The sequence below is a fragment of the Gymnoscopelus microlampas genome (genome assembly GCF_963454915.1).
Source record: "Gymnoscopelus microlampas genome assembly, chromosome: 14".
NCBI lineage: Eukaryota > Metazoa > Chordata > Actinopteri > Myctophiformes > Myctophidae > Gymnoscopelus > Gymnoscopelus microlampas.
Genome location: NC_139951.1, coordinates 49,539,205 through 49,552,810, shown reverse-complemented (window position 1 = coordinate 49,552,810; position 13,606 = coordinate 49,539,205). Strand labels below are relative to the sequence as shown.

The following is a 13,606-nucleotide window of genomic DNA, read 5'->3' as shown; positions in this document are numbered from 1 at the left end:
AATGGGTTAAACATACTGACTATTAAAAAACTAAAGTCCCTCAAAATAGTGAAAATTGCCGATCTAATAGAGCTTGTAAATCTGCTATTTTCAATATTTCTGGGGGGGTTCAGCTATATCCTGGGGAAATAGCTGATCTACAAGCTCACAATGTGTCGCGTTGCACCGTGTTGTGTGGTTGTAGATCTGCTATTTTGTGCTAATATATTTAGTGTAGAGTGAAAACAGGAGGAGGCCTAGTATAGTCCCCTGGGGGACTCCACTCAACTAAGTATAGGGTTGAAGTGGTTTAGTGGTTGAGGAACAAAGCTACAATGTTTAAAAACATTTAAATAGAGTGAAAATAGCTGATATCTATCTGTCTGTCTATGGTGGCAATTGGGACATTTCAGATGGAACAAAGCTGATGGAGAAAACAGAAGACATGGTGACGAGGAACTTAAGGGAAGACTTCAGGACAGGACACTTCAAGGTGACGAGACACATGACACTGTTTGAGAAACATTTACTGCTGAAGAATGATAAAGATAAATTATTAATCCCTGTGGGGGAATTCAGATGTTTTAGCAGCAACAGCTGTAAGTGTAAAGCATAAGATATGTACAGATAAGAGTAGAGAGATAAGAAAAGATACAATTAAAAAAGGATTATTAAATATATTGAATGGAACCGACAAGAAGAAGAATGAAAGAAGAGAGAGGAGATGAGAGAGGAAGTTGTAGTTTGTAGTTACACAGACACTCGACCTAATGACCTGTCTGAGGGTTTGTCTCACTCATCTATCTCAGATATAGAGTAGCACAAATGCATTATCTACTCAGAACTTTCTAAGGAAGTTATTATGCTCAAATATTATTGACATTTATTCATTAGGTCAAGCTACAAAGGGAGCTTTTCATTAAGAATTGACAGTCCTTTGGGACAAAAGCTACACTTTTGATAGCCAAAGAGAATATGACTTTACACATTTTTAATAACACATACAGTCAATTTATATTTCCAACACATCTGGTTCAGGGCAGCCTACTGATCACTCCCTCTAAATGTATTTATTGTTGTCCATTTTATCCATAATCCAGACACAATGCTAACTTTTTTTTTTATTACAAATGATAGTTAATATTAATTTATGGTGTGATTGTAAATTGTTCATGTATTCTATTGTTCTACATACAGGAAAATGAATATTGACTATAGACTACTGTACTAGACTTTATCACATAGGCTACACACTCTTTATTTACCCTATAGGGTGAAAGAGGGTAAGAACAGAGAGGGTGATAAGACATATCAGATGATAACTGCTGTTCAGTTCCTTATTCATAGTTGAGTGCTGGTATACCTACAGTATACTGTATGTTGTAGGTTTGATGAAAGAGTGTTAAGCCTGCAAAATGTCTACGCACTTTGCATCTCTAAAACATTTGAGAGAATAGCTCATAATTATATGAATTCCTCATTATATTCTAGGAGATCGTCTGTTGTTGGTCGTGAGTGCCTGACACACAACATACTGTATCCTCACTGAATAAGAACATAACCTATATGTACAGTATTAAAATATAAGAACATAACCTATATGTACAGTATTAAAATATAAGAACATAACCTATATGTACAGTATTAAAATATAAGAACACAACCTATATGTACAGTATTAAAATATATAATATACATTTAGATCTATCTGCACTTGACTTTGAATGAAGAGCATTTCTCATGTCTTGTTCTTCTATTATAAAAGTTACAGTAGCAGAAATATTGATCTAGACAAAGATACACTAGACTTATTGATATTTGCCAGGGTGAAATCAATGTGAATCCACGGTTTGGCCACCAGTCGTTGCTATTCTTACATATAGCAGCACTGTTTTCACATTATATAACAGTACTTCCACATCACTCTCTCATAGCTTATTTATTGTAGTTTTTCCTAGACTACTGTATGTAATCGCTGAGCTCCCTATTTAGTTATATACTGAAACGTGTGTGTGTGTGTGTGTGTGTGTGTGTGTGTGTGTGTGTGTGTGTGTGTGTGTGTGTGTGTGTGTGTGTGTGTGTGTGTGTGTGTGTGTCCTGCAGAATGAATTCTACACACTGACTCATAACCCACGTGGGACGTGTTTGATCATTAACAACGAGAAATTCTCTGGGAAGCAAACTCGTGAAGGAGCTCCAAAAGATGAGGGTATGTATCCCTGCTTTGGTGATCAGATCTGATATCATACTGATAGAAGTCAACACTTGTCATCTACAGTATATTTGTGCTTTAATGATATATAAAAACATTCTCTCTCTCTCTCTCTCTCTCTCTCTCTTTCCTTATCATGTCACACAGAGGCTCTGGAAAGGGTGTTTTCCAAGCTGGGCTTTGAGGTGAAGATACACACCAACCAGACAGCAAAAGACATCCGACGTGTCCTGAGAGAACTGGGACGAAAAGATTTCACGAAGGCAGATGCTTTGGTAGGTGGTGTTCAACATCTATAAAGAGGTGTCAGTCTTTCACTGTGCATTCCTGTTTTCACACATTCTGCCTCTGACATTAGGTGGTGTGTGTGCTGTCTCACGGGGAGAAGGGATGCGTGTTTGGTACGGATGGTGAGAAGGTGTTTGTCACAGAACTGATGAAGCCCTTCAGAAGCAGGAATGCCCCCACCTTGGCAGAGAAGCCCAAGCTGTTCTTCATCCAGGCGTGCCAGGGGGGAGACGAACAGGTGGGAGTGATGCAGTCATCCCCGACACCGAGCGAGGGTAAAATACAGAAAGACGATGGCAGCTCCTACCGTCCCGTGATGGTCCCAGACGACGCAGACTTCCTGATAGGCATGGCGACTGTAGAGGGGTGTGTCTCCTACCGTAACACTGTCACAGGTTCCATCTACATCCAGGCTCTGTGCAGACAGCTTGAAGGAGCAGCAGACAGGTGAGAGCGAGGTTTCAACAACTGTCAGTGTGGTGATACATTGTTTGAATTTACAAGCCTTTAGGTCACCTGAAATAATTAATACATATTTGCAGATTTATTCACAAGCATAAAGTACATTCAATATAAATCCTATTGTTCTACTTTGAGGAGGACGTGAACATTGGACACAACACTTCCCAGTGTGTTCTGTGTAGTAGATCTCGTGCTGGAGGAGGTCTAACACGTGAGGTTGAGGTGACTTTTACAGAGTCAGAGTCGGCTGTCGAGAGCGAGCTCTCACACAATGCACTGAGAAGGGTTTTTCACGTCATCCTAAGAATAATGATAAGAATAATGAACGATATATAAGATTATCTGTGAAATTCCCCTTCAATGGGATAAGAACAACATCATATTGTATAAGCTGGATTTTGAGAGTATTTTCCTAATGTAAGGCTCTACTCTACTGTGTCCTAACAGAGGAGAAGACATTATTGGCGTCCTGACAGACGTGAACCATGAGGTCGGCAATGGACAGGTTATGGACGATGAAGGAGAGTACTGCATACAAATGCCAGAAATTACAACCAGACTCACCAAGAAACTCAAACTCAACTTCATCTGAGACAACGAGGAGCGCGTGCATCAAGTCCTGGTATTGACAGTTTTCCAAGTGAATAAAACCTGTGTACAGAATGAACATAACTCAATCATTTTCTATTGAATGTTATTTGAAGTGGGTCTTGCTGTATCTCACACATGACACGCAAAAGACGCAAAAGCAATCCACATTGAGATGTGCTGTTTAAACATGAACTAGGAAAGTGTGCTCCTCTGCACGCATGTCTCTGCCAGGCCGGGTTGACCTACGCACGGCCCGCACACTTTGGAAGGCCTTCAGACAATCGGCATGGTATAGGCTATGAGAAATCTGACTTCATGATCACATGACTTCAGAGATAATGTGTGGTTTTAGACAAAACACAAAATGTCTGGCTTTATCACATAGGTTACCAAGTCTTTATTTACCCTGGGTGAAAGATTGTAGGAACAGAAAATATAGTCTCCAGCCTTAGGGATGCTGTGACCATCGATCATTATGATGTGATGAGAATACATGTCTCTGATGATGAATGTTGAATTTAAATGTCTGTGTTTTACATGGACTTTGGATTGTAGATTATGGATAGCAAGTATTTTTGTTTTGCCTAACTCAACTGAAAAACACTTTTGAGTCCACTCCTCTTGTTTTTTAAAAGTGCTACAGTGTAAATAGACATGGTGTTGACTTCACTTGACATATTATGAGTGAAAAAAGTGCAGTTAAAGCAGCTCATTATTACATTTTTACAGCTCTACAAACAGGAATTGATTAGCTGTATAATGTTATCACCATTATGTAAATGTATCTGAACTTTGGAGTTTGGGAAATCAGTCATCATGAGTGACAAGTCACACGTTCAGTGTTTAATGAGTGATTCATGGTCTCTTGGAAGAGCCCAGTTATGTTGGTTGGTATTGTAACTATTAACTTTCTCTTATATTCTATGAAATACGTCACAATGTCAGGGTCATGTTTGTACTCTTTTAAGAATTGTAATCTGTATGGTTCTATTGGTGGAATTAGACTGATACATTGAAATGTAATCTGTAAGGTTGTATTGGGCCAGAGTGGACTTGTTTGTAAATGATTGAACCAGTCTATAACAGTATGTATAATCAGATGCTAAGCTAAAGTGCCTTCAATAAATGCATAATCTAACATTGTAATGATTGACTTGGTCACTATTGTTCACATCAAGGTGTTTCATATCTGTGGTGATGAATGTTACTCCTGGTGAACAATATGACATATTGAGCAGCTTCAACATTCTGAAAGGCTGGCTCTATACAGTGTTCATTTTGTCCACTAAGACTAAAGACTAAGGTTTTTCACATTTAGTCGACTAAGACTAGACTAAGGCTAAACATTTTCAGAAGACTAAAGTAGGACTAAATCTAAATGGTGTGTTATTCAAAAGACTAAATCAAAATTTTCTGTCAAAATTAACACTGGCTCTATAGCTATAAACCAACATTTCCTTGTAGTAAATGTATTATTGCGACCGTAGGTCGCACTTACTACAGAAAGCTGCTCCAGGTGTCCGTCCGTCACTCCGTCACTCCGTCACACACGTCACACTTTTGCCCTGCTCATATCTCCGCACCCATTGCCCCGATCCATGCCACATTTTGCACACACACTCCTTACCTGCCAAACTACACCCTCCAAGGACCCCCGGAGCTCCAGGGACCCCCAGCTGCCTCGGGGACCCCCAAGTGTAAAAAATGAGCACATGTGGACAAATTACCAAATGACCACCCCAACGGGGCTGCTCACGGGGCATTCCCGGGGACCACCCACTCCTGGTGCTCCAGAACGGATGCAAAAGTGGTGGCGCCCCCAGTGGAGGACCCCCTGCCACTGCAGCTCACATAAAATGCCGCAACTCGGGGGCTTGCCCCCCACAAACAATCCCTCCTTTCCCCTATAAACACACTAACATGTGACCTACGGTCGCTTATCTCCCGATTAGGGAGTCTTACTGGTGTTACAGTACATGTGGGAAACCAGTACGAGTGAGGAGAACGGAGCGGGAGTGCCCGTTTCCGGCCGGAGGGGGTAATAAAAATAAAAAAAGAACCATGACGGCAAGCGGGAGGCCAAGGGGCCTGCAGCGAGAAAAAGACAGTGAAAATAGACCCATATTACCACATTTTCCCTAAAGCCAAAAAAGTCACTCTCCCTTCCATGGCACTGAAATCTAAGAAGGTCTATGAGGGAGAGAGAGCAGTGGTAGAAACCTGTACTTTGTGCAGGACTTGGATGAAGACAAGAAGCTGGAGGTCTTCAGTCCTGAGTGGACACGTTTCCCAGCCTCCCTGTTGGAGCCAGATCCATCCCTTGACCAAGGTTATGCCATGCGTAGGGGAAGAAGGCTGACTACTTGGCTGCTATCAAGACTTCCCTTGGCAGCTCATAGAGAGAAGTGGTCAGACTGCCATCGTTCAACAAGCCAAAAGAATATACAATATTATTTTCACAAGGTTTCCAGCAGAGTAGACCACTCATTCAGTGGACCCTAACCAAATCAATATATAGAAAGAAAAAACTAGCAAAAAGTATAGCTTGCTATGTCAGGTTCTCTCTCATTGTGGGTGACTGGATCCCTGACTATATGTGTTCTATGTTTTTAATGTTGTGTATGTGTCACTGTGACCACCACACAGGGACTACAGATGTATATTAGCTCTTATATCTATCTATATCTGGTGCACAATGGGCCATATTTTCGCCAGTGCCTTACCCATCCTCCCTAAACTTCTTTGCCATTTTTTACTATTTTTAAAAACATTTTCAAATAGTTCAAATAGCCAATCTACAAGCTCACAACATGTCGATGTAGATCGGCTAGTTGAACTATTTGATTTTCTTTTTTAAATAGTAAAAAATGGCAAAGAAGTTTAGGGAGGATGGGTAAGGCATTGGCAAAAATAGGGCCCTATATGTATTGTCCCTCTAATTGTCCTCCCCTTTTTTAAATAAATGAATACATTTAATTAAAATTGAGAAAAAGTACAAAAAGATACTTTCCCAATCCCTTTCCGTGTCACATGGTGCAATTAATTATTTGCAAAAGATGTAAAGGTGCTTGGGTGTCACAGTGGTAAAGTGCATGCCCACTACCACAGAGTCTGTGGCTTTGAAGCCAAATCAGCTGCATTTTCACAATATTTATCTGTGGAACCGAGTCAAACTAAATGTAATGCCTCAACTCTACCATTCCAAGTGCTTGTCAGGTTGACCGGGTCCCTGGTTCAAATATGATTATTTTGGGGGTCCCCAGTTCAAATATGATTATTTTGGGGGGTCTCAGCCTGAAAAGTTGGGGAACTCTGTGTTAGAGTATGTAGTTGGTCTCCCTGCTCTTCTATAGACACATGTACAGTACATATCATTCATCATAAATTAGAGAAAATATCACCCATTCTCATGATCATGATATGATTATCCAATCGGATTTAAAGTCATCATGAAATGGCTTTATTGCTAAAGTTTTTAATAAGTTTAGCTCCGAAATTAGGGTGTGTTTTGATGCAACCAATCATAGTGTCAGCCAACTGGCCCATTCCCTCTGAGCTATGGGATCGCTGGACTCACGCACACAGACACACACACACACACACACACACACACACACACACTGCAGTGATCAGAGCAGCTGAGGGACAGAGAGGGACTCGGGGCTCTTTAGTGTAGTTCTACTGCGTTGATTATTTCTCACCTCCAATGTTTTCAGATACATATTTTAATGTAGTGTTTGAGTTTAAAACAAGTAATGCACCGTCTGACGTCATTTAGAGTTGATAAAGAACGTAGTAGACCAATTGTGTCTCCCTAATTAAAATCAGGTGAGAGTGGAGGAACGTGCAGCTATGGGAACCAAACAGGTGAATAAAATCTAGATTTATTTATATTCATAAAGGTCTTATCTATGTCAGTGGTTGCCAAACTGGGGGTCGGGGTCCCCAAATGATTTTAGTGGGGGTCTCCAGATGATTAGATTAAACAACATTGTTTTCTTACTCAACAGACAAACCAACATACAGTATAAGTGTATACAGGGTATCTGCACATTTATAACGTTACAATTTAAGGACTTTTATGACCTTTTTAATACCAAATTGGAACATTTGTCAAATATTACATTAGAAAGAGGCAAACATTGTGAAAATCACCACAGCTGAACCACAGGCTTGTAGATCAGCTATTTTCACAATATTTATCTGTGGAACCGAGTCAAACTCATGTCTACAATCCCAAAGTGCTTGTCAGGGTGGGGGGTCCCCATTACAAATATGATTATTTTTGGGGGGGGCGGGGGGGGGGGTTCAAATATGATTCTTTTGGGGGTCCTGGCCTGAAAAGTTTGGGAACCCTTGATCTTTGTCATCACGCAGTACTATGTGTCTACAGGAAGTATAATTCATTTGTTGAATTTGACAAAATAAATAGTTTTGAGTCGCTTCCACCCACCGATGGAATAAAGTGAACACCAGTGACATTGCACTGACACAAAAATCACTCTCCAGTACAGGATGGAGTTGCAGTTTCATGAAGGTCAGTCAAATGATTCAAAGTCAATTTCTAATGAACGCCAGCCAGTGGATACTGTTGTGTTTGCATTAGCCCTTATCCCAGCGTGTAGTGTAACCAGTGGTCATTAGTAAAACACCTACATCCTCAATGGAGTTCAGCCAGGTAGTGAGGCATATTTAATGTGAGCATGCTCAGAGTGCATTAGACAGTGTGTGCACGCAAGCATGTGATGAGGTCAGATCTCTAACATGGCTTTGCATCATGTTCAACATTCAACTGAAACATATGACTGTAGCTTTAGTTGTATTAAAGCCCCTTTGCTGCGTTGCATTATTATATTTGCATGGTTGTTTGCAGTCATATAATTGCTTGGGATGATTTAAGCCATTGTTTATATTGTGAGTGAAGAAATGGCTGATGTTGGTCTATGAACCTGTATAGGACTGTATAGACTGTGTTGTATAGGCATGGACTGCAGCCTTTGAGCAATAGGTGTATGATGGACTGGATATGATACACCAGTTTGCAAGCTCAAAATGATGAACCCATTTAGACCTGAGGCCGGTTCTAAAAACACCTTCTAAAACCTAACCTTTTCCTAAAGTTTTCTGAAAACGTTCAAATTCTTACAAAAAAAAACAAATGTATAGCAACAACAACTAATGAGACACAGAGGTGGCTCCCGGATTGAAAGGTATAACAACGTATAGGTTACAACAGGTCTAAATGGGTTGAGATTGTGTTTAATCATGTCTTGGATGTGTGGTGCGTGCATGTGCGTGTGCATGTGCACACGGGGGCCCTCTGGAGATTCAGTGAATCTTTTTAACAGAGTAGATGTCATTTCCTGTGTTCTGGTGAATTTTGGGATGTTTGGTACTTTTATCAGGCTTGCTTTACTAGCATTGGAAAATGATGGGTACATTTTAAAATGTCATCCATTAAAAAAGCAAAAAGTAGGCCTTCCAGAAATGTATTTGATAACTGAAGTAATTAAACCACTTTAACTTTGCTTGAGTATAAAACATACATTAACCACTTTAGCCCTATTTTATACCTAGGCTATTTGAAAAATAGCCGATCTACAAGCCCACAACGCGTCGCATCGCGTAGCTTGTAGATCGGCTTGATTCTACTTGTTTTGAAGCATTATGGAGCCTCTCAAAAGTTCCAGAGCCATTCATAATGCATATCGTATGATCCTCAATGTGTTGAATGACCTCTTCTCCTGTGAGGTCCATCTCACTCCCCTGTGCTACAGCCTGGTCCTTCTCTAAGGCAGTCTGAATCTATGCAAAGAAAGAAAGTATTATAGTGTGAGTTTATAATATTTGATATGAGACTGTGATGGCTGACTCAGCAGTCACACATTGAGACTATACTGTATGGTAACTCTTCCCTTTTGGTTTGTTTATTTAGTTCATGTTTATTTTCAGTTGTACATTATACACACATGCATTCTAATATATAACCACACACAACCAGTTGAAACTAGAAAAAGTGCTCCTTGGAGCACAGGTCTCCGCCAGGTCAGGTAGGTTTTTGTGGCCTCCTGGTGGCGCTATAGTAGGCCAATGTGAAAAGGGTGGCATTTCTTCTTAGGCCTTTCATGGCAATTGGACACTGCATTCATGATTTGATTTTGATTTCCAAAAATGTGTTTTGCTAAATCAGACCTGCTGGTGGCGCTATAACAGGCCAATGTGAAAAGGGTGGCATTTCCTCCTCAGCCCAGTGGGAATGTGCCTGCAAAATTTCACTGAAATTGCATGCTGCGTTCATGATTTGAGGCATTTTGTTCAAAACGAACCAATCCTGCAAACTTTGGAAGGCAATATTAGGCAATCAGGATGGAATATGCTAAATCTGACAAATCCGTGTTGATCACATGACTATAGAGATACTGTGTACTGTGTACTGATTTGTGTGATGTTTGGACAAAATCTGTAGGAGTAGTATCAAAAAATGTGTTTTGCACAAATCGGCCTCCTAGTGGCGCTATAACAGGCCAATCTGAAAATTTCTGAATTCTGAATTGGAAGCCAGGGAGTGTGTGTGCACAGTTTCACAGTGACCGGGCCAACGGTGCTGGACATTAGCTGTTCACAGACAGAAGGACGGACGGACGGACGGACGCACAGACAGGGTGCAAAACATACTCTCTCGCCTTGCCTTTCGGCCTGGCGGAGACAATAACAGTTTATTGTTTAGTTGCGTTTTCTTTGAGTTACCAGTTCTGTGGGAAGCTGCTGACAGAAATGGAGATGATGGGCTGGCCAAAGGAATGGCAGATGTGGACAATTGGACTGCACCACTGGCTGCTGTTACATGGACAACATGTATTCATTCCGACTGAACTTATTCCGAATGAACTCATTCCGAATAGAGGAATCTGTTCCACTCACCTGTTTACATGGGACCTGAATAAAAGTATTCCTCGTTTACATGACCCAAAGCATTCATTAAGAATATAACTTTTGACATGCGCCAAGTGGTGGGCATGGTCCAGGGGCCACCTGGCTCCACTACCCGGGGACGGAGCTTCCCCTGGTGGGAATGGGGCAATAGCCCCCTTGTGCCTCCGGCGGTCATAGGCAGGCTGGGAAGCAACGCCGACTCCTGGCCAGGCAGCTTGTAATGTGGTCCAAGCCTGCATTCCTTTGTTATCACCATTTTAATGCGAAAGTAGCAGATCTACAAGTTCAGACCAGTTTCTTTTTTGTATTGGTACCAGATACGGTATGTAGGTACGATGACGTCATCGTGCATTCGCACATGGTCATTATAATAATAAATAGTAATACATAAACACCAGACCGCTCATGGTCATTATAATAATGAATGGAGAGAGAGAGCAACACTTACAGTCTGTGAAACAAGGCACGCTCATTTATGGCAAAAGTACAAAAGTATTGGCATCAAAATATTCTTAAAGTAGAAACAAGTCTGTGCTTAAGTCTGGGCTTAACCATTACAGGCTTATTAAATGACGCTATTGAATAGAATCATTCATTTTATCCCGCAGGAGCGAACGCTTCTCAGCACCAACCGTGGCCGAATTAGAGATTTGATAGGTCATTTTTGGACAATTCTGACAGCACTACTAAGCACGGACATGCGCAAAGGAATGCATGTATTCCAAACAGAGAGGAGCGTTCGGAATAAAGTGTTTATATGATCAATTCCGATTGGTATATACCGATTCAAACGGTCTATACCACCCCTCCTAACTGGAATGGAATATTCTATTCCAATTGAGGTGTTTACATGAGCATTTCTATTCTGAATGAATTCATTCATTCTGAATAGAAGTGTATTCATTCCGAACAAAACTGTCCATGTAACTGCAGCCAGTGTCTCTGCACCATGGGGTGGAGCAGGGGTTATTAGAGTGTGTTTAAGTGGTATAGTTTGTGTCTTTTACCCCTTTGTGTTCACAGTGGTCTGACCCGTTCCTATATATGTCCACCTCATGTGTCATTGTGGTCAGTTCAGTTGTGTTGACCAGTTTGTGTTGGGCCCACATTTTTGTTACTCCACAAATCATTTATTTGAAACAGAGAAAAAAGTAAATACAAACAGAACACTATTTTAAACCAACTCAACGTTTCCCTGTGTCTCTCCTTCCGACCAACTGGGTCCCTGACAGAGACATTAAGGTCTATATTTATCATCAACCATTTCAAAGTAGATTAGCTTCATCCTGTCTATATCAACCCATTAATTATCTTTTATCCTGGGAGTACTGTATCACTCTGGTGCCACATTTTGTGACTGGTCCTCCTTTGAGCCAGTCTGATCAAATGCAAATAAGAGGGGGGGGGGGGGGGGGGGGTTAACCTGATCATCTCATGGGTTCAGTAACTGTTTAATTAAGAGACTATTAATCACTATTGACTAGTTGGCCTTAGGCCTACTATGTAAAACATGGGGCATCCCTTATTTGAATTTCAGGTAGTAGCAAACTCTATACATGAATCATCTAGACTAGCAAAGAGTTATATTCTTCATATTCATTGTATTAAATTAGTTATCAGAAATACACATTTTGTTTGAAGAACATTATATAAATCTCAGAGACCAAATATCTCTCAAGTCAATGCTTACAAATTAGCATCCCCACGTACTGACGTTAATGTTATGCTAACAACAGCCACATTCACAGGTTAAAGTTCTTTGATCATTGAGAAAAGAAAGACAACTTGTGCCTATTCCTTTTCATCTTAATTAATCTAATCTAAATGTTGTTTGTAGCTTTGTGTCTCAGTCTCTTAGAAGATGTGGCGGTGCAGTGATCACTTACCGGTGCTGACCTGACATGACGTCATCTCACTGACTGCACATATATACTGACTGCACTTTTTGTTAAGTAACTAAAAGGTAATATGTAATAATATATTACTGTTGTTCAGACAGTAATATGTAACAACATGTATTACTTTAAAGTGAAGGTGATACGTAATAGTAAATCAATTATAATGATACTAAATAATAATACAAAATAAAAATGCAAAATAAAAAAGGTCCCCTCCCTCTCTGACCTACATCGTTGAAATCAGGGGACTTTGCACGTGTCACATGAGAGTGTTGAGAGGGTTGATTGATTAGGTCATTGATTAGATAGGGGGCTTGGGGGGGGAACAGTGCTAAAGCCTGTGTTTCCACATTTAAGACAATACACAAGTCACATGATTAATCAACAGAAGGTAACACCCACATGGTAGACCAACCCATATAAATAGAGTGGATGCTCACTGAACAGGATAAAGTGTTCTGTATGCATCAGTGCTACTAGTTACCAGGGTGTTATTGCTGCATTCGTCATTTTCCATTGCGAGCTCCGAGAGACTGACGGTAAGAATTGAGAGCCTGTTTACACCACGATAAATGTATATATTTTTGATATGTTTTATAGTTTTTTGTGTATATATCTTATGTCAGTAATTTGTAGTTGTGTTGTTGTTTGTGTTTCCTTTTCTTGGTTTATAACCTACTGGCCTAAAAGTGTTAGAGTGTGTTTGTATTGTGTGTTAGTTTGATAGAACCATCAAAGCCACAGGTCTGAGTTGTGTCCGCTAACTCGGTTGCTCCAATACCCTTTACAAGAGGAGATGGAGATCTAATTAGTTGCATTACTTGTGTGATTGGCTAGATCATTGTACACATACATATACACATACAGTCAGACAGACACACATATATTACAACTGCATGGCATGTACATATGTTTTTATAGGGGCAACATTTTAATGTCACCTTGTTGACACTTATTTTGTTGATGAAATGTGCATATTTTAGCCCTATTGTGAGTTTTACCCCACTATTGGGTTTTTTTTAGTCTTGGAACCTATTTCATTGGATTCCTTGACCCCAGAAATTTGACACCAATATTATCATTATAGCTCTAACAGAAGCAAAGATATGGGCTATGCTGTATTGCTGTGAATGGCGGCGGCCATTTTTTAAAACACACTCCACAACAATTACTTGAAAACGAGTTACTATTTACTTTGCAGATATACAGTAGATCGTAAAACTGTACATTATAATTATTAGTA

The 13,606-nt window shown here is 40.3% G+C and overlaps 1 protein-coding gene across 1 annotated transcript in view; it reads left to right on the top strand.

Annotated features, from left to right (window-relative positions):
* Positions 1–3,533, top strand: part of LOC311060282 (caspase-8-like) — a gene marked incomplete at both ends in the record, with an annotated part of 7,554 nt that extends 4,021 nt beyond the window's left edge. Inside the window, 5 exons of the mRNA XM_084078418.1 lie at positions 393–472; positions 2,083–2,188; positions 2,339–2,466; positions 2,550–2,926; positions 3,389–3,533. Of these exons, the coding sequence (XP_083934544.1) occupies positions 393–472; positions 2,083–2,188; positions 2,339–2,466; positions 2,550–2,926; positions 3,389–3,533 (836 nt within the window). The remainder of the gene's footprint in view (positions 1–392; positions 473–2,082; positions 2,189–2,338; positions 2,467–2,549; positions 2,927–3,388) is intronic.
* Between the last annotated feature and the right edge of the window lie 10,073 nt (positions 3,534–13,606).